This window comes from Labrus mixtus, chromosome 9 (genome assembly GCF_963584025.1).
Source record: "Labrus mixtus chromosome 9, fLabMix1.1, whole genome shotgun sequence".
In the NCBI taxonomy this organism is placed as follows: domain Eukaryota; kingdom Metazoa; phylum Chordata; class Actinopteri; order Labriformes; family Labridae; genus Labrus; species Labrus mixtus.
This window is the reverse complement of record NC_083620.1, coordinates 20,283,708-20,311,513: the sequence shown is the minus strand read 5'-3', so window position 1 is coordinate 20,311,513 and position 27,806 is coordinate 20,283,708. Positions and strand designations below refer to the sequence as shown.

General features: G+C 38.4%; 1 protein-coding gene and 1 long non-coding RNA gene across 2 annotated transcripts in view; one reads left to right on the top strand and one right to left on the bottom strand.

The window, feature by feature from the left end:
• Nucleotides 1–2,640, bottom strand: part of igsf10 (immunoglobulin superfamily, member 10) — a 14,905-nt gene extending 12,265 nt beyond the window's left edge. Inside the window, exons 1-3 of the mRNA XM_061046770.1 lie at nt 2,435–2,640; nt 798–927; nt 10–400 (exon numbers count right to left, since the gene is read on the bottom strand). Coding sequence (XP_060902753.1) covers nt 10–400; nt 798–927; nt 2,435–2,640 — 727 coding nt within the window. The remainder of the gene's footprint in view (nt 1–9; nt 401–797; nt 928–2,434) is intronic.
• Nucleotides 1,793–27,806, top strand: LOC132980572 (uncharacterized). The gene is made up of 3 exons (XR_009674184.1): nt 1,793–1,882; nt 2,457–2,610; nt 27,519–27,806. It is a non-coding gene; the product is annotated as an uncharacterized LOC132980572 (long non-coding RNA).

Sequence of the window (27,806 nt, the reverse complement as noted above, 5' to 3'; positions counted from 1 at the left end):
ACTCCTCACCTGTGTTCTTCTGTGACCACTTTGAGAACCACTTCATACGGCAGTCACACGACCATGGGTTGCCATGGAGGAAGAGGTTCTCTAACTGGCTGCAGCCTAAGAAAATATCTGCAGGGAGAGTGGTAAGGAGGTTGTCTGACAGATGGATGTTTCTTACTGAGGACACCTTGAACACCTGGCTGTGTCTCAGTGTGATGAATGTGTCTGGGTGAAGCTGCTGGAGGTGGTTACCCTCCAGTTGGACCAACTGTAGCTTGGTTAGGCCGTAGAAAGCTTCCGGGTTGATGAACTCAATGTTGTTGTGATCCAAGTGGAGTCTCAGTACACTGTCCAGGCCTTTGAATGTATCTTTGTTGATTTCCTTTACTTTGTTAAAGGACATCTTCAGGACCTGTGAAAACATATTGGAGAAGTCGCGAGTGTTTGAAAATACGTCACAAGTATCTTTTTTTTTTACAAGAGATTCCATAAAATGTTGTCAAAACAGCAATATAACTTGTAAATCAAGTTAAGTTTGTTAAGTATTCACATAGTTTTTTGAGAGGATCACTTTTACAAGATACATGTGCAAAATAATGCAATGCACTAGAAAATCCCCATCAAGAATACATCTCTTTATGTTGGGAAGAAATTATAACAATAGCACATAGGGTGGCTGACTCCTTGTCTGACATTTTAATACTTTGATATTCTAGGACAGTGAAATTGTATTGCAATATTGCAAAAGAGGCTTTTATTGTTTCTTTTCTTTTTTTTTTTACAAGAGACTGACCAACACATTAATTTACCTGTAGGGACTTAAGGTCTTGGAAGGCTCTATCTTCAATACTGTGGATAGTGTTGCTATGCAGCATCAACAACTCCAAGTTTTCAAGTCCTGAAAGATCATTTTCTCTCAAAACAGTTATACTGTTGTACCTAAAGCCAGAGGGAAAAGAGACTTCAGACTGAGGCAGAGATATCAATGAAACATTCATATTGACTTAATCATGAGAACAGGCCTAATCAGAAAATAACAGTTAAAACACTTATTTATCAGTGCTTGGCCTGATAATTGAATCTCATGCCTTTAATCTTCAGAAAACAACATTGAAAATGTTTTTTTAATTACTTTTAGTGGTTTGATATTCACCCAACAGTTTTCAATGAGGCGCAGCGCAACTATATTTTTTATACATTATTCAAGCAATAGCACATGAGAAGGAGTGATGCCACAGCTGTTATAATAAAAATAATCACAGCAGTCTTTATATCCAGTACAACATCTCGACCTCAAGTGTGATATTTCCTTTTATACAAAAGTTATACAAGCAGAAAACAGTGGTAAAAATGACAACAGAAACTAGTTCCACAATTTAACTTAAACTAGACAGTTGCCAAGCAACCCAAACATTCAGTCTTGCTTCTCTGTTTGTGTCCATGGTTACCACGAGCAGCTATTTTGGTACTATGGACCTTTATTTGTAGGCTACCTATGTTAAAAGACATTCCTTCTATCATGAAAAAAGTTCAATGTGAGTCTGTTATGTGATTCTGTCAGCTGTAAATGTCAATTAAAAGTATTCAGAACTCCTGGCTAAAAAGGAGTGAAACAAATTGTGAAAAGTCCCAGTGATATTGTTTTCTATCTATCACTCATGGAATGCCTGTTGTCCAATCAGATTGCTTGGTTGGAACTTACTGTTGACGATTTTATTAATTACACCTGGGCTAATCCTGCCATGACATGTTAAAATATCTGTGAAAATGTTTAATTCTGATGTAATTAGGCACAATAATTAAATACACCTGGGGGCTAGCACTAGGACAAAAGTATTAAATTGGCATATAGCCTATTCGCATTCTGAGACAACAGCAAACTCTTTTACCCAAGGTAAAGTAAATTAACAAAAATGTTTGTGTGTGTTTGGATATTTAATTTACTTCACATATTATCTGTTGACTAATTTTCACAAAGAATAACGTCACAAACAGTACCAACTTCAAGCTTTCTGGATATTAGCTTCAGGGCAGGGCTGGACTTATAGACAGGAAGCTGACCAGCAGTGGAGTTTGTCAGTTTTCAGGAGTTTAGAAGCCAGTAGGGCTTCTTATGACAAAAAGTAGCCTAGTTGTAACTTTGTTAAAAAAAACGTGCTTTTCATCGAAAATATTTTTTTTTTTGGTTTGCTAGCGACTCTAACGGTAAGTGAGTGAAAGTTACTGAAGGTCATTTTGAATATTAGCCTACATTAATTTTTAATCACCGTTGAAAGTGAATGTGCTGTTAGTTTATAAACTGTGCTAATAATTATTATTTTGTAACACTGCTGTGCACAGTCTTTGACTTAATCAGTCTTACAATCTTCTGCTGGAGAATGTCTGTTGCGATTTTTCTCCATAATGCTAAAAGCTGGAGAAAAAAAAAAAAAAAACGGAGGCTCACCCGAGGTTAATTCTTTCCACAGCTGTCTGGATGTGGTCAGGTACTGCGCTCAGGTATCTGAAGGTGCAGTGCACTTCAGTAGGAACATAGCAGGCGCATGAGTTGGGGCAGTCACCGCTCGCCGGCAGCAGCAGAGCAGCCAAGAACAACAAAGTCTCCATCAACCTCCTCCGCAGGTATGACGCGTTGCAGTCACACACACTCATTGTGCACGGGGATGGGGCTGCAGCTGCACAGAAAATGGGCTAGGTTTGCGTTGTAACATTAATGAAACCCACCTGTAGAGACGGGCACAGTGGGTTGAAGCGTTACTCCAAACAGGAATAACACAGACAGATAATAATTCATGAACAGATGGGCTATTTGAAGAAACCTATGCACTAGGCTATATGTTTCTTTTTACCCTAAAAAGTTATAGATGATCAAAAAGTCATGAAAAGTCATAAATTCATAATGTTTTAATTATATTTTATTAAGTACCCTACTGTTTATGGGAAGTGAATTGAAGACAACTTTTTTCCAAATGCATTAAAATGGTAATCAAGTCAAACAAAATACTACTAACAAAATATGTGATAAATACCAAACATGCATTTAATTGCAGATACAATTTTTCACAGAACCCCCCCCCCAAAAAAAAAATGTTTATATATCTTTTCTCTCACCGTACTTCAGCAACTTTAGACAACAGTTCTTCTTCACTTTCAGAATAAAATAATCCAGTTGAAGGAGTAAAAGGTCCCTGCGTAAGTGTCAGTAGTTCTCCAGTTTGATTCCTCTGAGTCCACTGAGTCTGACACACAGAGGGACAGGAGGCATGTCAGTGTGAGCGCCTGAAGTGGAGCACACACTTCGGTCTCCCTCCCCTGTCTCCCCCCTATGCTGCTGTAATGTAATCCAAGAGTAACTGCACTTTGGAGGGGTCTGGGGAGTGGTCTGCTAGAAATACTTTGCATCTGACAGTCTGTTAAAGGCCATTAAAAACATACAAATGTTCAATTACAAAAAAATCAGAGAAAGAGTTTTTAGATTGCTGCCAAGACTGTAATATTTGACTTCTGTGGTTGTTTTAGATGTAGGTCATCAAATTGTTTTACACAGAAGCACAGCTTTGAAGGAGAATTCCCTGATTTTAGATGTTTAACAGATGTAGCTCCTTGATAATTTAAATATTCTTACTTGTTCATGACTCTCTTTAGTAATAATAAGTTGCAGATCATGAGCATGACTACTTTTAGAGTTGGATAATAAGTACCCCAAGCCTTACCAATCCGTCCGATCAAAGCACTATTCAGTGACAATGATCTAGGGCAAATCTGTCATAGATTACCTCAATAAGCATTTTACATTCTTCTTTCGCATTCAACAGGACATTTGAATGCTTTGTTTTTACTTTTGTTTTATGCTTACAATGAAAACCACAAACCAGCCATCAATCCAGACACGTTAAGGTCAGTATTATGTCTGTTTTTTTTTCTTCAAAATGTTCATTCTTTTCCCCCTTTTTTCATTATAAACAGGATTTATGTGCCCACAAATCAGTGTGTTTACAGGCATGGTCTTTTCTTTCACATTCTGCTTAAGTTGTACTCTTACCGAATCAGACATGTTTCAGTCTGTCCTTTTTTTCCTGACTTTGACGTCCAGCAATTTGTAGTTAGATTTTTATAATAATGTTGTGTTTCAAGGTGGAAATCTTAAACATAACTTTAAATGTACACTTTTTAAAAGTGTCTACTAAAGGCCTGTTTTACTCTACTTTTTGTTCCAATCTATTTTCAGTTGTTGTTGATTGTGTAAGACTTTTTTCCAGCATTAATATAAATTGACATGCTGTTGAAGTTTGCATGTTGAGGATGATTCATTGTTTCTTTCCCCGTCCACATAAAGTTATTCACATGTAAACAGTATTTATGAAACAGTACCCTTTAAAGTACAGCTGCTGCAAACTATCTTTAAATCACATAATGTTTGTTTTGGCCCTTCAGATACAACATGTATGTTCCTCCTCTTTACAAAGCGGCGGGTTCACCGCAGCCAACGTCCACCCCTCAAACATCTACAAACATACACATACACAAACTCATGATGCACAGTAATGTGTGCATGTTCTTAAGCCACACACAGAGACTGCTAACAACTAGAGCATAACCTTTAAGTCATATTAAAACCATAGAGGAAGGTGCATGAGGTTCAGATACTTCATTTCAGATGTGTTGTCAAATGAGTCATTAGCATGGAATGAGGATCCCTTTCATCAATAACTTCAGGTCATAGGCCAGGTGGGCATTTTCAATTGCATGTGTTGTCAATGCTGTTTACTTGAACATCTGGAAAACACCAGCACATGTGGACAACAACCCTTCTCTTTCACAATGGTGACAAAATGTCCTTTCTTGCTTTGATCTGGCATGTTTCTCACCCAGAAACCAAGCAATGTAATCGTTGGCTCTTGCTGTTGCTACTTTAAAGTCAAAGTTTTTTAATTGTCTCTGTGTGGGTAGGACAAACGTGTAATTGTGTCCATTTGTTACACTTGATTTACCAACAGTGACACACTCTTGAGGGCTATCAATCCTGATTACTGTCAGAGGCCTGACCAAGGCCTTTTGACACATCAACACTTAGTAATATTCACTTTCAAATCCAACCAGGACTTAATTCAATTATGCAGGATTTCATGCCTTGTTCCAAACCTTTATCAAAATGGCTTTAATCTGCTAGCTGAGCAGAAATGTTATTCAAGGAAGGCTACCATAGAGTTGTCCTCAGAACTGAAGATTTACAGTAAGGCTCTTATAAGGGAGGATCAAGTGGTTGAGGAGAGGAGATGATGCAAAGAGTTTTTTGTGTAGGCTGGGTCGCATGTGCTTATCTTTGTGGCCAGAACAAAGTGATTTGTTTGTTGATCACAAAGTTGAATCTGGTTCATCCTTTTTCCTGCCAAGAAAACCCTTTCTCTTTGGCTTTCATTAACTCCAGATGATTGAGAAATACAAGGGCAGCTATATTAGTCTTCAAGCTACAATACTTGAATTTAGGATTCCTGGTGGTTTTAAAATTGCTTTGATTGGCTGCATGTTGTTCGACTTAAGGACATTTCTTATGGTGTCTTTGGTGACAGTGGGAAATTATAAACTCAAATTGCTCTCCTTCTTCTCTCCAGTGTGGACTAAAGGAAGTGTGGAGGAAGAGTTGGCTGTTAAAAGTCACAGCTAGCTGGTAGCCTATGAGGAATCTGTAGACACATATTGCACTGGCCTACGCCTCCTCACACTCACTGCTCGGGTATGAATGGGGGCCCACCTTTGTGGGAGGCCAATGACAGGAATACCATGGTTTGGAAAATATATCACCTTACATGAAACGCTCTTACAACATCCTTGACATGTTTTTCCTAGCACATGGAACTCTAGCTTAATAATTTTGCACATTTTATGGTTTTTATGTCCTTCCATTTTATCCTTCACGTTTTGTTATTGTTTCACTCGACACATATAGGCCAAGTGTATTTGAAATTGACAGCACAAACAAATTGCTCCGTATTTCAGCCAACGAATGGAAGAAGCTGATACCAAAATTGTGGTGTAAGTCTTTTGAAAAAACTATGATGTCATTGAAGTTAATGTTTATAAACATCAGTTTGTAGGTGTCGGCAGCTGCAGGTTCAAAGAGTGGTAAACAAAGAGAGACACACTTTTTTAATAGTTTGGAAATGAAACATATGGTAAGCATGCAATTGACTTGATATATACAGGACGTGAAGGGAGTAAGAAAAAATGAATTGTTTTGTAAGGCCATGTTTGTTTGGCTTTGAAAAGAAGGCATTACACAATGCAAGCAGAACAAAGGGCTGTGATATCTGCATGGCTAGCCAGGAGTTGTATTCATCTTTAAAGATGCAGGAGGAATATCCAGCTGGGTCTTGATCTTTTCAACTGTTTAGTTGACTGTCCAAGGCCAGCATGGGCTTGGAGATGTCACACTTTTCAAGATGTTTGACTACACTTATTCCACATGTGCTTGTGGATGTCCATGTTTTCTAGCTATTCTGTATTAGTATGCAAGACTAGTCTGGAATGCTAGTTTCTTGTCTGTGGTTGTAGCCATGTGGTACAAATCAATAATGTGTTTTCAGACCCGTGTTGTCCAGAGGGTTGGTATTTGGTCCTAAATAGATGTAATGATTCTTAATGGCACTGAATGTGTTTATATTTGTCAAGAAATGGTCCAATGGTCTGTCCTTGTTTATAGAAGTGTAGTGTGTAGCTGTGTGGGTGGTGTGAGTTCTAGGAAAATCTAGTGTTGGAATCTGTGTGACTTCACTCTGACTCAGGTTTCATTCACTCTCAACAATACTGGTAAAGAGGAGCAAAAGGAGCCCAGTTCTCACACTTTTGATCAATGTAACATGAGTCAGCCTTTGGCTCTTTAGGGTCATGACATGGCATTGTGACTGTATCTTAAGACATGGAGGCCCAGTAGCTTAAGTGTCAGTCAAAGAGTGGGTCAGGTGCCAGGATTGACAATAGTGTGGTGTTAAATATTGCTAATACTTTTTTTTTTAATTTACAATATTCACTGATTGTTATCATTCTGTATTTAAAAAATCACAAAAGTAGTTTCAAGTTTTGTATATAAATGCGTCATTGCAATAATAATTGTTCAAAAAGTAAATGATTGGTACTCATCTTGTTCTACCCCTTGTTGGCCAGTGAGCTACAGAAACAGTGATCTATTTATTGGCCAGCATCTGATACTCCTTGATAGCTAGTCCCCCCCTCCCTCCCTGAAGGAAACTGACCATATTCTCTGAGAACTTAAGCCTCTTCTCTTAGCTGGCTTCAGATGCTATGATTACAACCATGTGTGATGATTTTTGTGGATGAGGTCTTGTGATGATGTGTGAGACGTTCTATTTAATGCCCCACTTGCTTTGTTTGACTAAGTTTCAATACTACAAAGAATAAAGAGACCTTGAGCATAAGAGGTCGTCACAGGTTGCAGTAAAGTTTCTTTCTTCTGTCACAACCTGAGTATCCTTGGTGGTTTTGCAGGAAAGTTGTCATTTGGAGATCAAATTCTTGTTGACTCATTCTATAGACTGATCAAATACAGTACATAATCTGTGTTACTCCTGGATTTCTCCCCTGGTAGGGGGTTTGAAGTCGAATTGGTGTAGGGACACCCTTTTAGTATTTAACCTAGCCTCAACCTAATACAGTTTTGTTAACAGTACACTTCACTTTATTCAATGTGTGTGCTTCCACTGTCTGGCTCCGCTGCGTCAGAGGAGTTCAGAAGGCCGTGAAGACAAGATGGATGAGGAGAAACTTATAATGGAAGTTGAAAACCACAAAATTATATAGGACACCACACATTCCTTTTATGAGGACACCATTAAAAAGGATATGGCGTGGAACACCATATCAGGAGTTATGGAAGTGGATGGTGAGTACTTCATAATTTTTTTCAGTAAATACTGATTTCAATTAATTTGTATTGTCACGTCATTTTAAAGAGCAATTATGTAGATATCTCTTTTGAAAACCCATTTAAAAAAAGTGAAATAACATCATTACAGTACTCTGAGGTGTGAATTGAAAAGTTACCCTTTTAATGTAATAATTTGATGTGAATTTATATGTATTTTAACCATTTATTTTCTAATGTTGTACTTGACATTTCCTGAAAGGCTGAAAATATCTAAAAGTAAAAACTTTGCTAAGTTATAAAAGGTTTCTAGAAAAGCTATACTGTTCATCTTAAGTCTACATTGGGGGGATGGATTGCTCTTGTTGGTTTCATGGCCTCTCTTCACAGGAGGGGGGATTGTTTCACACATGCAAATGTTGACAGTGGGCTGACAAATGTTTTTTCAAACTCTTTATTTACACACACACAATTGTACAACTTTTTTCATTACGGAATAAACCACCCCAACCAGCCTTAGAAAATACATATTTACACAAATTTACAATTGCCCACACCAATGTCTGCAATGTTATCACACACCATTCTGTCCTGACATGATACTTTCAGGGGAGGTGAAGAAAGTTGCCAAGCACTCCCTCACAGCACAAGCCTCCCTTGAAGCCCTGTTTCCTCCCATGTTTCTCACTGGTGGCATTTGTCTGCCCAGCTCTTCAGTATCTGAGGGAATAAAAAAAACAAAAAGTTACATGTGAGATAATTTAATTGACCTCTTTCTCTTTTTTTTCAGTTGATCTTTGCAAAGCAAAATGGAGGAGACTGAGGGATGCTTTTGTAATAAGCAGGAAAAGGTGTCTGCAAGTGGATCAGCAGGAGGAACTCCCGAAGACTGGAAATATTCTGGAATCATGTCTTTTCTTTTACCCTACCTTCAGCCAAGAAGGTCTGTATCAAATTATCTATCCCACAGTTTGATAACAGAATTGACAACATTATTTGTAGTTCTTCGTGTTACATTTAATAAACAAATAAACCTACTACTATAATTTTGGCATTTCTACACAAAGTTCCTATGACATAAATGAATCACGAATACTGAGTTGGCTTTTCCTTTCTGCTTTTTTCCCCTTTAGTTCAGAAAGTAATCTAAATGCTCCTCAACTGGAAGAGGAGAGATCTTCAACACCACTTTCTGTGTGTGTATCGGACGAGGAATCCAGTGGCAGCACGTCTGTCCAGGAAAGACGGAGACCACCATCTGTGTCTCCAGCACCATCAGAGTCCACAACCTCGGGAGAGAGAAACAGGCACCAGAGGTCCCGTAGCCCACGAGAGCGGATGTCAAGAGCTCCAACTCATACAAGGAGAAGCAACAGACCAACATTGATTCCCAGTGGGAAGAGAGCATCAGCCAATCTCTGCTCTGGTTCTATGGCCGCTCTGTAGTTGGTAGATTGCCTGGTGAGTTTGTGCCCAATGAGTGATAGAAGCTCGTCCATTTGCTCTGCACTCATCCTGAAATACTGATGGTGATGTTGACTGTCTAGCCGCAGTTCAGCCACAAGATGATAAAAATCACCTTGTTGATGCCTGCGCTGGTTCAGTGGATGGACCCAATGCAGACTCCTTCTTCTTCCGCCTCCTCCGCAGTCTTGCAAGCGGTAGAATAAAGGCCATTGTTCTCCTTCTGTGAACAGGCACTGAAATATATAGAATGATTTTGAGGATTACTATATTATTACTATGAAAAAAGTGAAACACATCAACAGCATTATTCTCTAATACAATACAATCTCTAGACTGTAAAAAAACACTTAAAACTGTTTTACATGTTTTATTTATATTTTTTATGCTGTATTGTTAACATTTTATGTAATATTTGAAAATTGTTTGCTTTTAGTTAATGTTTTCTAGTGCAGTTTTATCACATGTAAGCTGCAGCTCAAAAAAGGTGGGTAGAACAACAGTTTATCTATATAGCACTTTCCAAACACAACAGAAATTGTACATTTATTAAGAACAATTATAATAGGCCACTTACCCATCGTAGAAGCACAAAAATCTAGATACAGGAGCTCTATACTTACTCTATATATAATTACTCTATATTACATTGTTTTGAAATTCAAGACTTTTGACTCACTTTGAGTCTCATTCATGATCTCGGACTCATATCAGGGTATCGTGGAACCAGGCCATGGTACAGCAGGCTAATAGGCAGTGTATGGTTACACTTTTACAGCTTATGTCTTACTAAGAGCTTTCTGCTGAACTGAGCCAAAGTTAGAGTTTGGAATTTGGTGTTATTTTTACACAGAAATATGGATGGAGCACTCAAAATCCATCTGGCCATTTGGCATTGACCTAGTCATCACTGATTTACGAACATGTCACCAGCTGTCCTTCGTGTCAGTGAGCATGTAAATCAAAGTTATTGTGAAAAAGGTTTGGGCTATATTGAGGACGGTCACTAGAGAGAGCAAACGCATGAGATCTTCAGCATGCTGCTTGATGATTTTATGATGGATCTCTGTTTTCCAGCTCTGAGACCAGCAGGATATTCTCATTGTGATGTCTGTAAAGTGAGTGTTTAAACTTTAATGTGTATTTTAGTTTTGAAGTCCAAGAGCAAGCAAAACCACATGGTTGGATTTTTGCCATAAACAAGAGTGATAGTTAAAACGAGGAAAAAGACCAAAAGTAATTTATTTCCATTCCTCGTGTTCTATATGGCCTTCGGAAAACAGTGTTTGGCTCTGTTTACATTCATCACTGGCTTTAGTTGACAATATAATTTTTTGTTCAGTCAACAGTAGGGCCCCTGGTGTAAGGGATTATTGGGGCCGACACAAATATTGGGGAGAAAAATAATTCTGATATCGATATCAGCCGATACCTTTTCTGGATTCTTCGATCTTCGATCAACTGTTATGGATCGACAGTGCACTGAAACACTGTTTTTACTTCAAAATTAACAAGTATAAATCAAAATTATATGAAAGAAATTCTAAACTTAACTTGTCTAAACTCATTGTCACATGATAAGCTGATATCGGCCTATATTTTCTGCCAGCCGATTAACCAGTTTACAGGCTTTTGCAGTTCCTTTCTGAGGTAAATGCTCCACTCGACTTTACTGAATTTTGTCATGTTACTAATATCCATCACCCAACCCCTCTAAACTGTGGTATTGAGTGTGCTGAGTAGACAGGAAGATGCAGTCAGTAAAATATTTATAGTTCAATGACATTAATACATTGATTTCATTCAACAATTCAGTCAAATAATTATTTGGTTCCACTTTTATTAGTTTATCATCACAGGCTGCATTAACTGATTATACTGCAGTCTTTCAACAAAGTGTTAATTACCTCTACTTGTGTCAAACTTGAGACCATTTTGTAGTTTCTCAAGAACATTAGCTTGCAGCTTTAAACACACACAAGTGTTTATAATAAGATAAAGATAAGATATACTTTATTCATCCCAGCAGGGAAATGTAGGTGTTCCAGCAGCCAGCATACATACAAACACACAACACAACACATATATACATACATACAAACACACAACACATATATACATACATATCCCACCCATACAAAAAAAACATGAGCCCACAATACAGTTTGATATATGATATATGCAACTCAGGCTAAAGTTTAAAAGTTTAAATGTCTCCTGTCCTTACTTAAAGGGGAGTCGTTATAAAGTGCAATTGCAGTAGGTAAAAAAGTATTTTTAAATCTGTCCTTTTTGCAGCTTAGCTGCCGTAGCCTCCCACTAAAAACACACGAGATTGTGTAAGGGATGCATGTTATTGTCCATAATGTTCAACAGTTTCTGTATCATCCTTCTCCCCATCACCACCTCCAGGGGCTCCACAGCGAGTCCCCAGCACAGAGCCAGCCCTCCTAATCAGCTTGTTAAGCTTTTTACAGTCACAAGCCCTGATGCTGCTGCCCCAACAGATGGCTGCAAAGAAAATGGCACTTGCCACAACAGTCTGATAAAACATGGATAACATTTTGCTACACACATTAAAAGACCTAAGCTTCCTCAAGAAGTAGAGTCTGCTCTGACCCTTCTTGTAGACGGCCTCTGTGTGCTGCTTCCAGTCCAGTTTATTGTTCATGTGCACCCCCAAGTATTTATAGCACTCCACCACCTGTACCTCATCCCCAAGGATAGAGATGGTGCTTAGCATAGGCCTGTCCCTCCTAAAGTCCACCACCATTTCCTTGGTCTTCGTTACATTTAACACCAGGTGGTTCTTCCCACTCCATGCAACAAAGTTATCCACCAGCATCCTGTATTCTGTCTCCTCTCCACCACTGATACACCCTACTACCGCAGTATCGTCTGAGAACTTCTGTAAGTGACAAGCCTCAGAGTTATACTGGAAGTCTGAGGTGTATAGTGTGAAGAGGAAAGGGGACAGCACAGTCCCCTGCGGTGCTCCTATGCCACTGACCGCCCGCTCAGACACAGACCTCCCCAGCCTCACAAACTGTGGTCTGTCAGTCAGGTAATCCATGATCCATGATGTTGTGGTGGTGTCTACCTGCATCAGCTCCAGCTTCTCACGTAGCAGTACTGGCTGTATGGTGTTAAAAGCACTTGAAAAATCAAAAAACATAATCCTCACAGTGCTATCAGACTTGTCCAGGTGAGAGTGGGCTCTGTGGAGTAGGTAGATGAAGCCGTCCTCAACCTCCACCCTTGGGCAGTATGCAAACTGCAATGGGTCCAGGTAGCTGGTCACCTGTGGTCTCAGGTGGGCCAAGACCAGCCTCTCAAGTACCTTCATGATGTGCGATGTTAGGGCAACTGGTCTGTAGTCATTGACGGCAGAGGGAGAGGGTTTCTTGGGGACTGGAACAAGGCAGGATGTTTTCCACAGCACTGGCACCTTCCCCTGGCTGAGGCTGAGGTTGAAAAGATGCCGTAGAATGCCACATAGCTGACCTGCGCAGGCTTTCAAAACCCTGGGTCTGATGCCATCTGGACCTGCTGCCTTGTTCTGGCCGAGTCTCTCGAGCTGCATTCTCACCTGGCTACTGGAGACAGACAGACAGGCCAGAGAAGTGTGGTGTAGGGGTGGGGCACGGTGGGGGTCAGAGCATGTTGGGGGGGCAGTGGGTGCCGTCCAGGTAACTTGCGGGGAGGGGGGGGGGGCCTTTGTGAGGGGGGAGGATGTAGGGTGTGTGTGGCTATCAGGGGCCGGGGAGGTAGCCAAAGGCCTTGTGCTGAACCTATTGAAGAACACGTTCATCTCATTGGCCCTTTCCTGACTACCTTCTGCCTGATTTCCTTTCACCTTGAAGCCGGTTATGGTTTTCATACCGTGCCACACATCCCTTATGTTGTTCTGCTGGAGCTTGCTCTCCAGGTTCCTCCTGTATGCCTCCTTGTTTTCTCTCAGCCTCACCCTCAACTCCCTCTGTACGCTCTTCAGCAACTCACTGTCACCGTCCCTGAATGCCTTCTTCTTTTTATTTAGCAGACATTTTAAATCACTGGTGATCCAGGGTTTATTGTTTGCAAAGCACCTCACCTCCCTAGTAGGTACCACATTATTGACACGGAAGGAGATGTAGTCAGTTATACAGTCCGTCATGGAGTCAATGTTATTCCCATGGGGTTCGCAGAGCACATCCCAGTCTGTAGCCTCAAAACACCCTTGCAGGAGCTCATTGGTTTCCTGAGACCACCTCCTGACTGTCCTCGTGGTTACCGGTTACCGCTGAACAATGGGTGTGTAGGTGGGACTAAGCAGAACCAGGTTATGGTCTGACCTACCAAGGGGAGGGAGGGCTGTGGATCTGTATGCATCCTGTATGTTTGCATACAGTAAATCCAGTGTTTTATTGTCTCTGGTAGGGCACATGACAAATTGGTGAAAAGTTGGGAGGGTTGTAGAGAGAGAGGCATGATTAAAATCCCCAGAGATTGCAACGAAGGCATTTGGATGTTGTGTGAGTATTTTAGCAGAGACTGAGTTGATGACGTCACATGCTGTGTCGGCATCAGCTGACGGCGGTATGTAAACAACAATGGCAACAGCACAGGTAAATTCCCTCGGGAGATAGTATGGACGCAGACTAACGGCTAACAGTTCGATGTTAGGGGTGCAGATGCGCTCCTTTACAGTAATGTGAGAAGGATGACACCATCGGTTATTCACAAGCAGAGCAAGCCCCCCTCCTCTCTTTTTACCGCTCAGCCTGTGATCCCGGTCAGCCCGTACAGTCATAAATCCATTCATTGTTGTGTTTGCGTCTGGAATATTCTCCTGCATCCATGTTTCGGTGAAACACATTAAACTGCATTCTCGGTATTCACGCTGTGATCTTATGAGTGCTCCGAGTTCGTCCACCTTGTTCACCAGCGACCTCACATTCCCCATGACAATCGAGGGGATGCAGGGCTTGAACCTTCTCCTCCTTGCTCTCCTTATAACACCGGCTCTGCATCCTCGGCGTCTTCTCCTTAGCTCCTCTGGGATTTGGTGTCTCGTTCCCGTCAAAGGTAGTGGTTTGGAGAGTGCTAACAGCTGGTCGTGCGTGTAAACAATACCGTTAGTATGCGTTGGCATACTGTCCCGACACGAAAAAATATATAAAAACGGTAAAAACTAATAAAACTCGACTAAGCCACTTAGTGTCCACCTTGACTAACTCATAGGCTATGACAGGTGACTTGACACGTAACAAAACACTTTAAAAACCGGAGCTGCTGCAACAGGCTGCCACTAGCGCGGCGCCATGACAACGGAATGTTAACAACATTCATAACCATTAAACTCATTTTATTCTTGTTATGTTAATGCAGCTGTTAGTAAAGGAGATGTGTCTATTGTTTTCATTTCATTGGAATGATGAAGTAAGGAAAACTGTTTGGCTATTTCACAATTTATTTTCTTTTTGTTTTGTTTTATGTAGATCAACTACAACTGGAATTTGCTGCTCAGTGGTCAACAGTTTTTTTGTTTATTATGGCTATGAATTGAATAAAGTAAAAAAAATAAATAGACAACATTACTTTTTTGAAAGGAAAGCTAGAAAAAATGCAAGATAAACCAAAACCTTTTGTTCTGGATGAAACACTGAATAATGCATGCAGCAGGTGACATTATGATTCATCTCTCCTGTTAGTCTCCTGGAAGCGTTTGGATTTGTAACACTTTATTAAGTGGTGAGATAATGAGTAACAAAATACGTCTCTTTTAGATACTTGTGTTTTGCATGTCGTGTGTGCACACTTTTAATCGTGATAAACTTGGTTGAGTGTATAACCTTTGCTAACAATATGGTTGAACACATGCAACCACTTTAGCCTTCAGCTGTAATGCATCCGATGCTCTAGACATGCAGCTCTGCATGTCTTCAATTCTGATCATAAATTACACTCCAGTTCAACATGTTCAACCTAAAAAGTGGGACACAATGAAGAGTGCAAAATTGAAAGTCCTGGAGCCACTTGTGTAGTAACACATGTGTGGAATATGTGAGTCAGTTTTTGGTCTACTGGAAGTTATTTTATTTTATTACAAACAGATCAAGTCAAATCCATTTATAATGCCCAATATCTCAACTGGCCTATTTGCCAAAAGGGATTATCAACAAATACAAAATACAACACCGTCTTTTTCAACCCTCCAACTGTTTTCCACATACTTACTACCCTTTATCTCCGTTTCTTACATTTGTTTTTGCCTCTACAATCAAATTGTCCTGGTCTTACACACCAGCCCCTTCAATCATTTTGGTTTTTTTTGTTGCAAAAAAAGTAAGAAGCAATAAACCACAACTGCTATTTATCTTCCTAAAAGATACCAAACTTTTAGGAAACAGTTTTAAACCTAGCCTTAGATGGTATGTCTAACTGTTATGGTGAAATGGTAGAGTGCTGAATACATGAACTTCTGAATTAAATTAAATGTATATATTTTTTAAAATACAACTAAAAAAGCCTGGGCTCAAATTGACCCCAAAGAACACTGATACATACAACATGTGTACAGGACATTGAACACCTAGTTGTCCCTGTTAAATTAGGAAAAGTCATTAAATATGAGGCAAAAAAAATGATGTCAATCATTTATTTAGAGACGTTAAACATTGAATTGGGTCAGATTGACCCCAAAGATAATAGGAGGGATAAAACAAAAACATAAAAATCATAAAAAGAAGATTCTACTACTTGGAAAAGTTGATAAATGATGGAGAGTAGATTACTCATCCATTTTTTTTACCTACTGCAATTGCACTTTATAACGACTCCCCTTTAAGTAAGGACAGAAGACATTTAAACTTTTAAACTTTAGCCTGAGTTGCATATATCATATATCAAACTGTATTGTGGGCTCATGTTTTTTTTGTATGGGTGGGATATGTATGTATATATGTGTTGTGTTGTGTGTATGTATGCTGGCTGCTGGAACACCTACATTTCCCTGCTGGGATGAATAAAGTATATCTTATCTTATTCAAAAAACAACAGAGCGTGACACTGCATAAGGTGAAATAAAAAGTATATTGTTATAAAACCAGCATAGCAATATTGACACTATAAAATAATCCATGCAGACCTGAAGATAAAAGAACATGATAAAATAGTATGATTTATTCTATCGGTGAATTAATCAAATGTGTTATTATTCAATAGTCCTTCAGTATGACATCTTGTAATAAGGCTTTCAATCAAATTGAAAAAGCAAGGACTTGCTGGCTGAAAAAAATCTAAATGAAAAAAATAAATCACTTCCCTCAGTTGAAAATAGGCTGCTTACAGAATTTGACCTCTGCAGCTATTGGAGAAGTTATTTATAATATTATATATAGTCATAGCCGAGTGCAAAATTGAAAGTCCTGGAGCCACTTGTGTAGTAACACATGTGTACCCCCCCACCCCCCTCAATCTTTTTCATGTACCTCTCCTTTATTGCTGCCTGGAATATGTGAGTCAGTTTTTGGTCTACTGGAAGTTATTTTATTTTACTACAAACAGATCAAGTCAAATCCATTTATAAAGCCCAATATCACAACTAGCCTATTTGCCAAAAGGAATTATCAACAAATACAAAATACAACACCGTCTTTTTCAACCCTCCAACTGTTTTCCACATACTTACTACCCTTTATCTCTGTTTCTTACATTTGTTTTTGCCTCTACAATCAAATTGTCCTGGTCTTACACACCAGCCCCTTCAATCATTTTGTTTTTTTTTGTTGCAACTGGCTGTTTGTGAAAGAGGCCTGTTATATTTGTGTCACTGGAGTGTGTAGTTGGCCGTCGGCTGATGTGCAGTTGTGTGCAAAAACGTGTTAGTGCATGCAAATGTGTCTGACCTCATTCTGGTAAGTATAAACTTGAAATTCTACAGGCTGTAAACGCTTGTGTTTACTGCTTTGTTTATCCCCTTGATTGCAGTGATTAGGTTTCCATGGTTACCCTCTTCAACAGTGCCAAAGACATTGTGTGCACCACATAACCTGCCGTCTGCAACTGATTGAATGTTCTCAACCAGTCTGGTACTTCTCATTGCTTAGTTTTTGGTCATAAAGGTGAACATAAACTTTTGTTTATGTTGTGTGTTGGGTTTATTTGCTTTTATAAAGACCATGACACACCATTTACAAGAACCAGAACATTTGAACAGAAATATTATTGTGATGTTGTGATAATTGCATTATATTGAGAGACGAGTAATTCGGTTCTATCGTACTGTAAACTAGTTGTAGAAAGAAAGAATATCCAATACATTTCACTATTTAAAGAGAATAAACCTGCATTCAAACAAGACCTTTAAATCTCCTACTCTTCACCTTTGTGCAGTCAATGAGAAGTAAAAAACACACATCCCCGTCATGTTTAGCTGCTGTTACTCTCAGTGATTCCAGCTATAGGCCTCATTGACTGAACATGAAGAAAACATGGCAGCACATGTTTCTGATGTAATTCTGCAGAACGCTCTGTGACCCAGGACAGGAAAACAAAAGCGTCTCCTGCAACCTTGTTTTTTATACCGATAATTTCCATGCAGATGGGTCCTTTGGGCCCTAATGGCCCCCCAAAAAACAGGACATAACATAAAAGTCATTAGAGGAAATCAGGGTCCTGCTGGTAATCCTGTTTGTCCTGCTCTCTATGGTCATCGTTCATCTGCACATAAAAGAAGCACATTGAATACACATGTCAGTTAATCTGTTGGAGGAGGATGTCATTATTGAATAACAACTTCCTCTTCATCAGTTGCATACTATTAATGGCCGTAACCATGAACTTAACTTAGAAGTATTAGTATCAAAGCAACTGATTCAAGTAAAGTTACTTCAAAGATTGCAAAAGGATGCATATTAAGCAGGAAAAAACTGTTTGGATATAATATATTGTGTCATTAAATGTAATTGTTATTGGAATAAGAAGAAACATGTCCACTTCCTGAACAGAATGATATGTAGCCTTTGATGAAAGATGTGACTGATGTCTTTTGATGTGGACTAGATTCTAAGAATGAAATCCACACCCTTGTTTCAGTGCATTTGAATGCATTATGTGTTTAACAGAGTTGCAGGGATGAGTAGTATGGTGAGCATTTGGTTGCCAAGATGAATAGATGTGGTGATTATAAATAAACACTGGCTTATAATACCGATGATGGTAAAGCATTGGGGCAATCTGTCCATAAAACAGTTAAAATATTGCCATGTTATTTAACATTGAATTGTAAATTTGTATTAACTTTAAACTAATATAATTGCAAATGCTGTTAGAAGGATTGCATTCAGCCTTCAAACATTACATGTTTAAATTCAAAATTGACTTTTGAATATTTTAAAATGTAATTTATACATTTTTGTGAAAGATTTGCTCTTTCCACAGTTTATTGCTTCTGAGAAATAAACCGGTAATTTAAAGATGGACTCAGTAGCTTTTATAGACTTAACTATAGACTTAAACAAACGTAATGACGTTCAAAAATAACCTCCATACATGTGTGGTGGTGACTGGGTCTGCAGAGACCTTGTTCTTTGCCTGTATTATGATGTTTTGTGTTGTTTTGGTTGACACATGACTTTTCTGGTTGTGGTGTGTTTCTCCCTGCCAATGTGCAGGTGAGTTTGGGAATGGATACAATTCAGCGATTGGGTGCGATTCAAACCGGCAAATATAATGGCAGTGGACATAGCGGCAAAGAAGATAAAATGTAATCGAAGTGAGGCAAAACAGCAAGCATATAAAGCTTGTTCCAAAACGAGGGTGAACCTTTGGTTGGCTTTTAACTGTGGAAGTGAAGTTGGTCTGCTTTCGGTTGGACAGGCAGGTGCCAAACATTGGCGTTTAGCTTGTGCTTACGGGCTACATTTTTGGATTTTCCTTTACAAATGTAATGAGCTTCCCAGGTAGCTTGCAGTGTAGCTACAGGCAGTAAACATACACTAATGCCCTCCTGTGGACGTGCACTTCTGGTGGTGATGAGCCCAGAAGGAGGGTCCCAGTTTGTTGTGTTTACAAGCGCAACAAACATTTCTACTGACTCGACCTTTAATGCTGACTCCTTTTAAAATTCCCAACGTGCACTTATATTGTCTGTGAGTGAGGGACCTGTAGAGTAAATCATTTCTCCACAGTCATGGAACGAGCTCACAGTGTCTCAGAAGAAGAAGTCATGTGGCTCAGTGATCTCAGTTGTCCTCACTGCTGGCCAAGTTTTTCCATCACAGGGAAAAATTTGAGTACTTTACAAGTCTTACTATCACAAAGCCAGAAACTCCTAAATTCACAAGTCACACTAGTATGAGGCAGGAAGAGATGAGTCTGTCTGTTATCCTCCATGGCCTTATATCTACAACTCACAGTGCTGTATTGTTCAGTTTAGGAAATGATGCAAAACACATCAATGAAGAGCCAAGGCACGCTTCCAGTTTTCTATCCTTAATTGAAATGGATAAAAACTCCACTTACAATATCATACTTCTTTTGAGCCACTGCAAGTCTTGCATAATAGAAAAAACATTCTGTAGATTTTAGAGCAGCAACCATCAGACAGGCTCAGTGATGAATTGAGGTTACATCGTGTTTAGGGTTGACATATGCTTAACCCTGCTGAGCTTTAAATTGCAAGACACCCATTACTTAGGATACACAAAAACATCTAAATAGGAATATAAGGATGATTATTTTGTAAATGGATGAGTGGTTTCACAGGACTCTTTTTGATTAAGCAATTGAAAATTGAGCCTATTGTGAGAAGTATACAGGCCTGTAAGTCTTATTGAATTCAAAATGACAATTTGAGAAGTGCTATATGAACTGTGTTTGCAGTGTTTTTTGTTAAAGTTCAGGAACTGCTTAACATTCGTCATTTAAAGGTATAATATGTGATTTTAAGAGCAGATATCCAGTAGATGTCACACTTTAGCACCAGTCTCTTAAACCAGAACAAAGCTGTCTCCTCATTGCACCGCTTCGCTTCATCCCGAAGTTCTACTACTGATCTCCATTAAGATATGCAGCCCAAACGTGATTCGGTTCTTATTTCTTTGAAGTATATAATACCAAAATACGTTGTATCTTATGTTTTTGGAAAGTCAGTTGGTTCTGCTTAGATTGTACTCTGTGCCATTATGCCTCTACTAACAGGGTGCCTAAGTTGATGGGGTGGGTTCTCTTGTCCTACGTGCTGGCAGTGCTAGCTGTTGGACAGGTAGGGGTTTACTCGCATTTAACATGTTTGAGCCTGAGTGATACATGAACAAGCTGAAGGAAGTGCCACCACATCCTTTATGAACACAAAGGCGAAAAACAACAAACCAAGAGGGAGTTAGAAGTCTCTTTTTAGAAAGGCATTACTCACTGATATATTAAGTTAGGACATATTTGATATCTGCTTTATTAATGTTTAAAATGACATGCATTATACCTTTAACCAGGTTCCATTCTTTGTTAAGATTTTAAGGCTACAACATAAGAACAAGATGAAAAGAGTGTTCTGTGGCTGAATGAGTCAAGTTTTGCCATCATTATCCCGTAAGCAGAGGAGGATAGCAACTAGTCTCGAGGGAGTGATTCATCTCCTCTGCTAAACTAACCCTGGCACATTTTTAATTTAGGTTGCAAATCCTGGATCGATCAATTGCATCTTAAGTAAACAGCAGTCTGCGTTAGACGTAAACAGCAGAAAATGAAAATAACTTGACAAAAGCTGCAAATTCATCAAGCTAAGGTTCAGTTGTGTAACACATGTACTGTAGGTGTGTCTGATCCGATTGGTCTCAGTTCTCTAGTGTCATGACTCTGTTTTTTCCATTTGCACAACTCAGACAGACAACTAGGCTGTTCAAGTTCAGCCTCTGAACAGGAATCAACTTTGAAACTTAACCTGTAAAGGGAAAACACAACTGTCAAAGCGGAATGGTAAAGTCATTAACTGTGGCAGTTTGTGTAGAACTGCATGTTTTATTCATTGCACACACCACGCTTCATCTGTTTTCAAACTTTCTTATGGACAAGTTCTCCTCAGACTTTTTAATGTTTATTGATTTGTGTTCTCATGTGTTGTCTTTTCTCAATTGGTCAAATGATGTCTCTACATCCTGATATAACTTTGATTTGCTTTGTCTACCAAACATGACCTACACAATTTCCTGTGACTACGCCACAGTGTTTTGTGGTTTATTTACACACCTTTGACCTTTCACTTCTAGTTGTCAGTAAAGCTACACGCCATGCAACCTTCAGGGTCATGAGAGGTAGATATATCAGAGAGGGGCTATACTGACCAGGAAGTGGACAAGTCTTGGTTGATAAGGGAGGATTTGCACAGCTTAAGAGTCACTGATACAGTTTCATTGCATTAGTGCAGATACTGTGTTTAAAAAACACTAGTGTTTGTCCTCTCTCTCCTCGGTGTTCAGGAATGATGATGGAGTAAAATAATTAAATAACACTGGCTTAAAGTTATTTTTTCTGGCAGGAGCATCATTTTTTTTTCAGCATGAGTACAAAGTTTTAAAATGTTGTTAAATGTTCATAATATATTATGAAGTGGTTATGACATAAGTGCCAATTAAAGCTAGCTTCATCACTTCTGGGCCATTGACCTGCACAGGAAGGATATAGTAATAAATGTAATATCATCACAGTAACTCACCATATGCATGTGCCCCATCTACTAAAGCTGAGACTTTGTCACACAGTCCATAGTTTGATTTAATCCCAGCCTATTGTAGCATTTCATTCATCTCTCTTTTACACACATTTCCTGTCAGCTTCCAGCTGTCTCTGTTAAATGAAAAACAATCTAAAGAAAACATATTTATTTAAACTATCACAGCGATGTTTGATGTTTGTGAGTTAAAGCTGTTGAACCAAAGTAGAGCCATTGCATTTTTTTAACTGTTGATTTAGGTCACAGCACCATCTGCTGGAGAGTAGGGTTAAGTTCAATACAGATGAACTGAATCAATTCACATGCCTCCTACTTCAACATGATTTACACTGAAAAAAAGTAAGAAGCAATAAACCACAACTGCTATTTATCTTCCTAAAAGATACCAAACTTTTAGGAAACAGTTTTAAACCTAGCCTTAGATGGTATGTCTAACTGTTATGGTGAAATGGTAGAGTGCTGAATACATGAACTTCTGAATTAAATTAAATGTATATATTTTTTAAAATACAACTAAAAAAGCCTGGGCTCAAATTGACCCCAAAGAACACTGATACATACAACATGTGTACAGGACATTGAAAACCTAGTTGTCCCTGTTAAATTAGGAAAAGTCATTAAATATGAAGCAAAAAAAAATGATGTCAATCATTTATTTAGAGACGTTAAACATTGAATTGGGTCAGATTGACCCCAAAGATAATAGGAGGGATAAAACAAAAACATAAAAATCATAAAAAGAAGATTCTACTACTTGGAAAAGTTGATAAATGATGGAGAGTAGATTACTCATCCATTTTTTTTACCTACTGCAATTGCACTTTATAACGACTCCCCTTTAAGTAAGGACAGAAGACATTTAAACTTTTAAACTTTAGCCTGAGTTGCATATATCATTTATCAAACTGTATTGTGGGCTCATGTTTTTTTGTATGGGTGGGATATGTATGTATATATGTGTTGTGTTGTGTTGTGTGTTTGTATGCTGGCTGCTGGAACACCTACATTTCCCTGCTGGGATGAATAAAGTATATCTTATCTTATTCAAAAAACAACAGAGCGTGACACTGCATAAGGTGAAATAAAAAGTAAAATTGTTATAAAACCAGCATAGCAATATTGACACTATAAAATAATCCATGCAGACCTGAAGATAAAAGAACATGATAAAATAGTATGATTTATTCTATCGGTGAATTAATCAAATGTGTTATTATTCAATAGTCCTTCAGTATGACATCTTGTAATAAGGCTTTCAATCAAATTGTAAAAGCAAGGACTTGCTGGCTGAAAAAAATCTAAATGAAAAAAATTAATCACTTCCCTCAGTTGAAAATAGGCTGCTTACAGAATTTGACCTCTGCAGCTATTGGAGAAGTTATTTATAACATTATATATAGTCATAGCCAGCATATAAATTAGTTTAAGGCACTGCTGTGCCTCAAGCAGCATTATGCAATATTTGGTCTATTTGACTAGGATTAAGCTGTTTACCAACAACCTGACAAACGTCTGCCTCCTCTGTGTCAATGTACCTTTACACTCTAGGCTCCTGCAATTATGTGATTACTGAGAAGTACTTAAAGCATTCATGACAAAAGCGTTACACACTTGTCACGTGAGATGACACAAGCTGTACCCTATAGTTACATAATGCAAGAGGCCCATTCTCTAAATAACTAGTCAATGTTATTCACAATGAGTTTGAAGTAAAAACATATTGGTATTGGAAATGAGGGACACCTCAGTGTCCTTTTGAGATAAATAAAGTTTTGAAATGAAATGAAAGGAAAACATACAGTATGTAATGTTACACACACACACACACACACACACACACACATTCCTAGAATCAGAGGATGTCAGAGATAAGTGGCAACACCTTTAATCTGGGAAAAAGTTGCCTGGTCAATTTGTAACCAAAAGCAAATGTGGTATCCTTGTCTGGTGATAACACAGGAGAAATTCACGTGGAATGCGGTGAGAGGCCAACATTCTTATGACAAAAGAGTTGCATAGGCAGCTGCTGATAAAGAGCTTATCCCCTGCTGTTTCCTACTCCTGGTCTCATGATCCTGAGGCCCAAATAATAAACCTAGAGACGTTATGCTGCACTGGTTACTACAGTGTTCATGCAGGGGAAGATATATCAAAGACAGGTGAGACACTTCCATTGAACAGTCCCCTTATTTCTGTTTAAAAATTCCCAAATCAAATGGAAGCACAAGCCATGTCTAATATCTATACTTCAGTATGTTAATCTTCACAGGTACTAGTGCGGCTAATCAATAAGGATCAGTTGCCAAATGTTTAAATGTTTTTCTAGAATAACATATACATTTTTCAAGCTTTAGATAATAAACAAAACAAAAAAACTATTTTTTTCTGAGAAGGTGCCCACAGACAATTTAAGTTCATGGTAGTAGATACTTAATAATGAAGAACTGTTTGTTATGACATAGTGCCTTCAAAATCCACTACATTAATTTACCTAGTTTGAAATGCATCAATCATTTTATAAAGATCAAAACCAAATCAAATGGCAGTTGTGGTGGTTACTGTGATGGTATCATGGATTAGATTGACCTTATTCTATATAATAGTTCCCACATAAACATCAGTTATATGTGCCAAGATCAAGTAAATCTTTAAATGTCTTGTCGTATTAAATAAAACAAGTCTTTACATTTTCCCTACGCAGCTGAACCTTGTAGTACTCAGACACAAACATACAACAATCACTGTGGACCTTTTTCTGCCTTAGAACACTTGAGGGCTGGAGAGTATTTATTGCCACTGCACAGCATTTGCAGTATTAACTACTACTACTGTTTTAATTCAGTGGATGAACATTATTGCAACATTTTGGCTTCTTTACCATAGTTATTCTTAACGTTTTTGGACAGCAAATGAAAAAAGAAAAATTCATTGGATTTGTTTACAGTGGAAAAACGGCCTTTTGAGGGACGTTAACTCGTGCTGCTTCCAAAAGAGGATACTACAAATACCGCTATAGTGAAAACAACCTTTGTTTAAAAACACTGGAGTTCACTTTGACATTGACGCTGCAACATGTTAGATGAATGAGCTGTTCTTGTGACTTTCACTGCTTTATACACTTAGACGCAGCTTCTCTACGACGTCATCAGCTTATTCAATATGTTGTTATATTCTTTTGCCACACAATGGCTTGAATTCCAGTATGTAAGTTACACAAACACGGCTTTGGCAAGCTAGTCTCCATTAGAATACCAGCTCAAAGAATAGATTGCTTGTCCTTCAGCCATGTTAGTGTTAGCCCATGAGAGAGAACTACGTAACAGTATCTTTCTGGGGAAAACAAGTCTGTCATGCACAACTAAGAAGCCCATACTTCCTGAATGAAGTAGCTGAAATGTTGATGCAAGTTCATTGTTTGCTGTGGTGAATCATTGTCTGGGAGAAAGCCTGTGTCATAGCACAGACAACGTGTTTAATTTGAACTTATTATATTGAGTAATCAGATTGAAAAGATATCTGTTAAATGATGTTAATTAGTTATCATATTGTTAAAATTATTATTTTTAATGTTTATTCAAGTGAATTGATCTTGTACATTGTTATTTTAAGTGATATTGGCAGAAAACACCTCCCATAACAACCAAATAAAGAGCTGGTTATGTGAAAAACAAACAGTTCTGACAACATGGTGAGATTTAGGATTCACCATTGCATAGTTAATTTGGTTGGACAAACAGCAGAATGGACCAACAGCACAAGGCAACCTGCCAGCTCATAACTACACATGGACAGGTTGTAGATTGTTTATGTCACGCAGTGTGTAATGAAAGCCAGTGGGTTTGGCTGGTGACACCCCACCCTGGATTACTGGAAATGAACACAATGCATCACAAGTAACTGAGAGCATATTGTCATCTGTTTAGCTAAATAGACAACATGAAGAAGATCAAAAACATCTATTCTGTCTCTTGTAGTCTTAAAAGTCTTGTAAATAGAATTAGCCTTTTTGAATATTTTGCAATGCTTTCATAACGCCTCTAAGTGTAAAAACATTTGATTAGATTAGATTAGATTAGATTAGATTATACTTTATTGATCCCCACTGGGGAAATTTGGGCGTTGCAGCAGCAAGACAGAGAATAATACAAAATTCACAGAATAGATAATACAAATAAAAATAATAATAGGAGGTACATATAAATAGTAAAAATATAAATAGTGGGGTGGACTATACAGGACAATTAAGAGTTATGTGCAGTGAATGTCAGGTTAAAGTGACCAGTGATGATATTTGATGATTTAAAGTGACTTGTGTGACCAAAGTTTCGAGTTATGTAAACAGTAGTATGATATGACAGTATAATAATAACAGTGCGGTTATAAGAAATATAATCTAACATGGTATATACTATAATATAGTGCAATAAGATACAGTATTCTGATACTACAGTGTAATAGAATACTAATAATATAAAATAATGATGTAATATAATATGATAATATTATATACAGTATATATCAATCTTAAATAATATTATAAAGTGGTCTGGCATGATGGGGGTAATGTCCATGTTAAGACAGACTGTATGACCCACTGCTGTTGTAAAGTCTGATGGCGGTGGGCACAAAGGAGCACCTGAAGCGCTCAGTTTTGCACCTGAGGGGGAGAGGAGTTATCCAAGATGGCAATGATTTTGTCTTTCATCCTCCTCTCAGCCACCGTCTCCAAGCTGTCTAGTTCCAGCCCCACCACAGAGCGGGCCTTCTTCACCAGCTTGTTTAGCCTGCTTGCTTCACCAGTCTTGATGCCACCAGCACACCGCAGCAAAGAAGAGTGTGCTGGCCACCATAGACTGGTAGAAAGGGAACACAAAGACATGATTTATTGGACTCATAAGCATTATTTAACTCATTAGCATGTCTTTCTTAACAGTAAAACACAAAATGACTGCAGACTATCGAGGTTGTTTATGATGTACTGTTGTGTACATCCACTTATCCTACAAAGTTTTACATCAAATTGAACCTTAATTATAGAATCTGCTATGGTCAATAAAATCAGCAAGCTGTTTCAATATAGTTGTGTCCCTGCTTAATGAGGCATGATATCTGTAATATGTACGTTTCACAGGATACAATTGCTGTATTTGACATATCAGAATTGAAAATATCAAACTCAGCCACGGAATTATTATACATATTGAATGATTATACTGTTGTTAATTTAGGTAATGTCCTTTCAGGACACGAGGGGTGATGACAATGGACTTATGGACTTGCTTATCGTTATGCAAAATGATATGTGGGTTTGTGTCATTGTAAGTCTGGATCAATGTGGGCAAGAACATAAACAAATGTTACTTTAACAGATTATAGTTTAGAGGTTAAGACAAGTGTTGACTTGAATAAGTGATAGATAATAATTAAATTTGTTAAACAGACAGTTATTAAAAGCTTCCACTTGTTATCTCACAGAAACATGGAAAGGTGGCTGATGTCGGTTGGCGACAATTGCTGAAGACATTGTTTTGCCCCAGATGGAGAGAATTAGCAAACGGAGGTCAACGGAGAAGAGGGCTGTCTGACTGTCTAAGCTGCAGTAAAACTGTAAGTAAACATTGTTAGCTGACAGTGCTGCGGCTCAAATGTCCACAGCACATGACAGTTGTTGTGACAGATTAATCTACTTTACCTTCAATGATTCTGCTCCGTCAGTGCAACAGTCATTTTGCTTACAGATAAAGTATTCTCAAGATCCAGAAA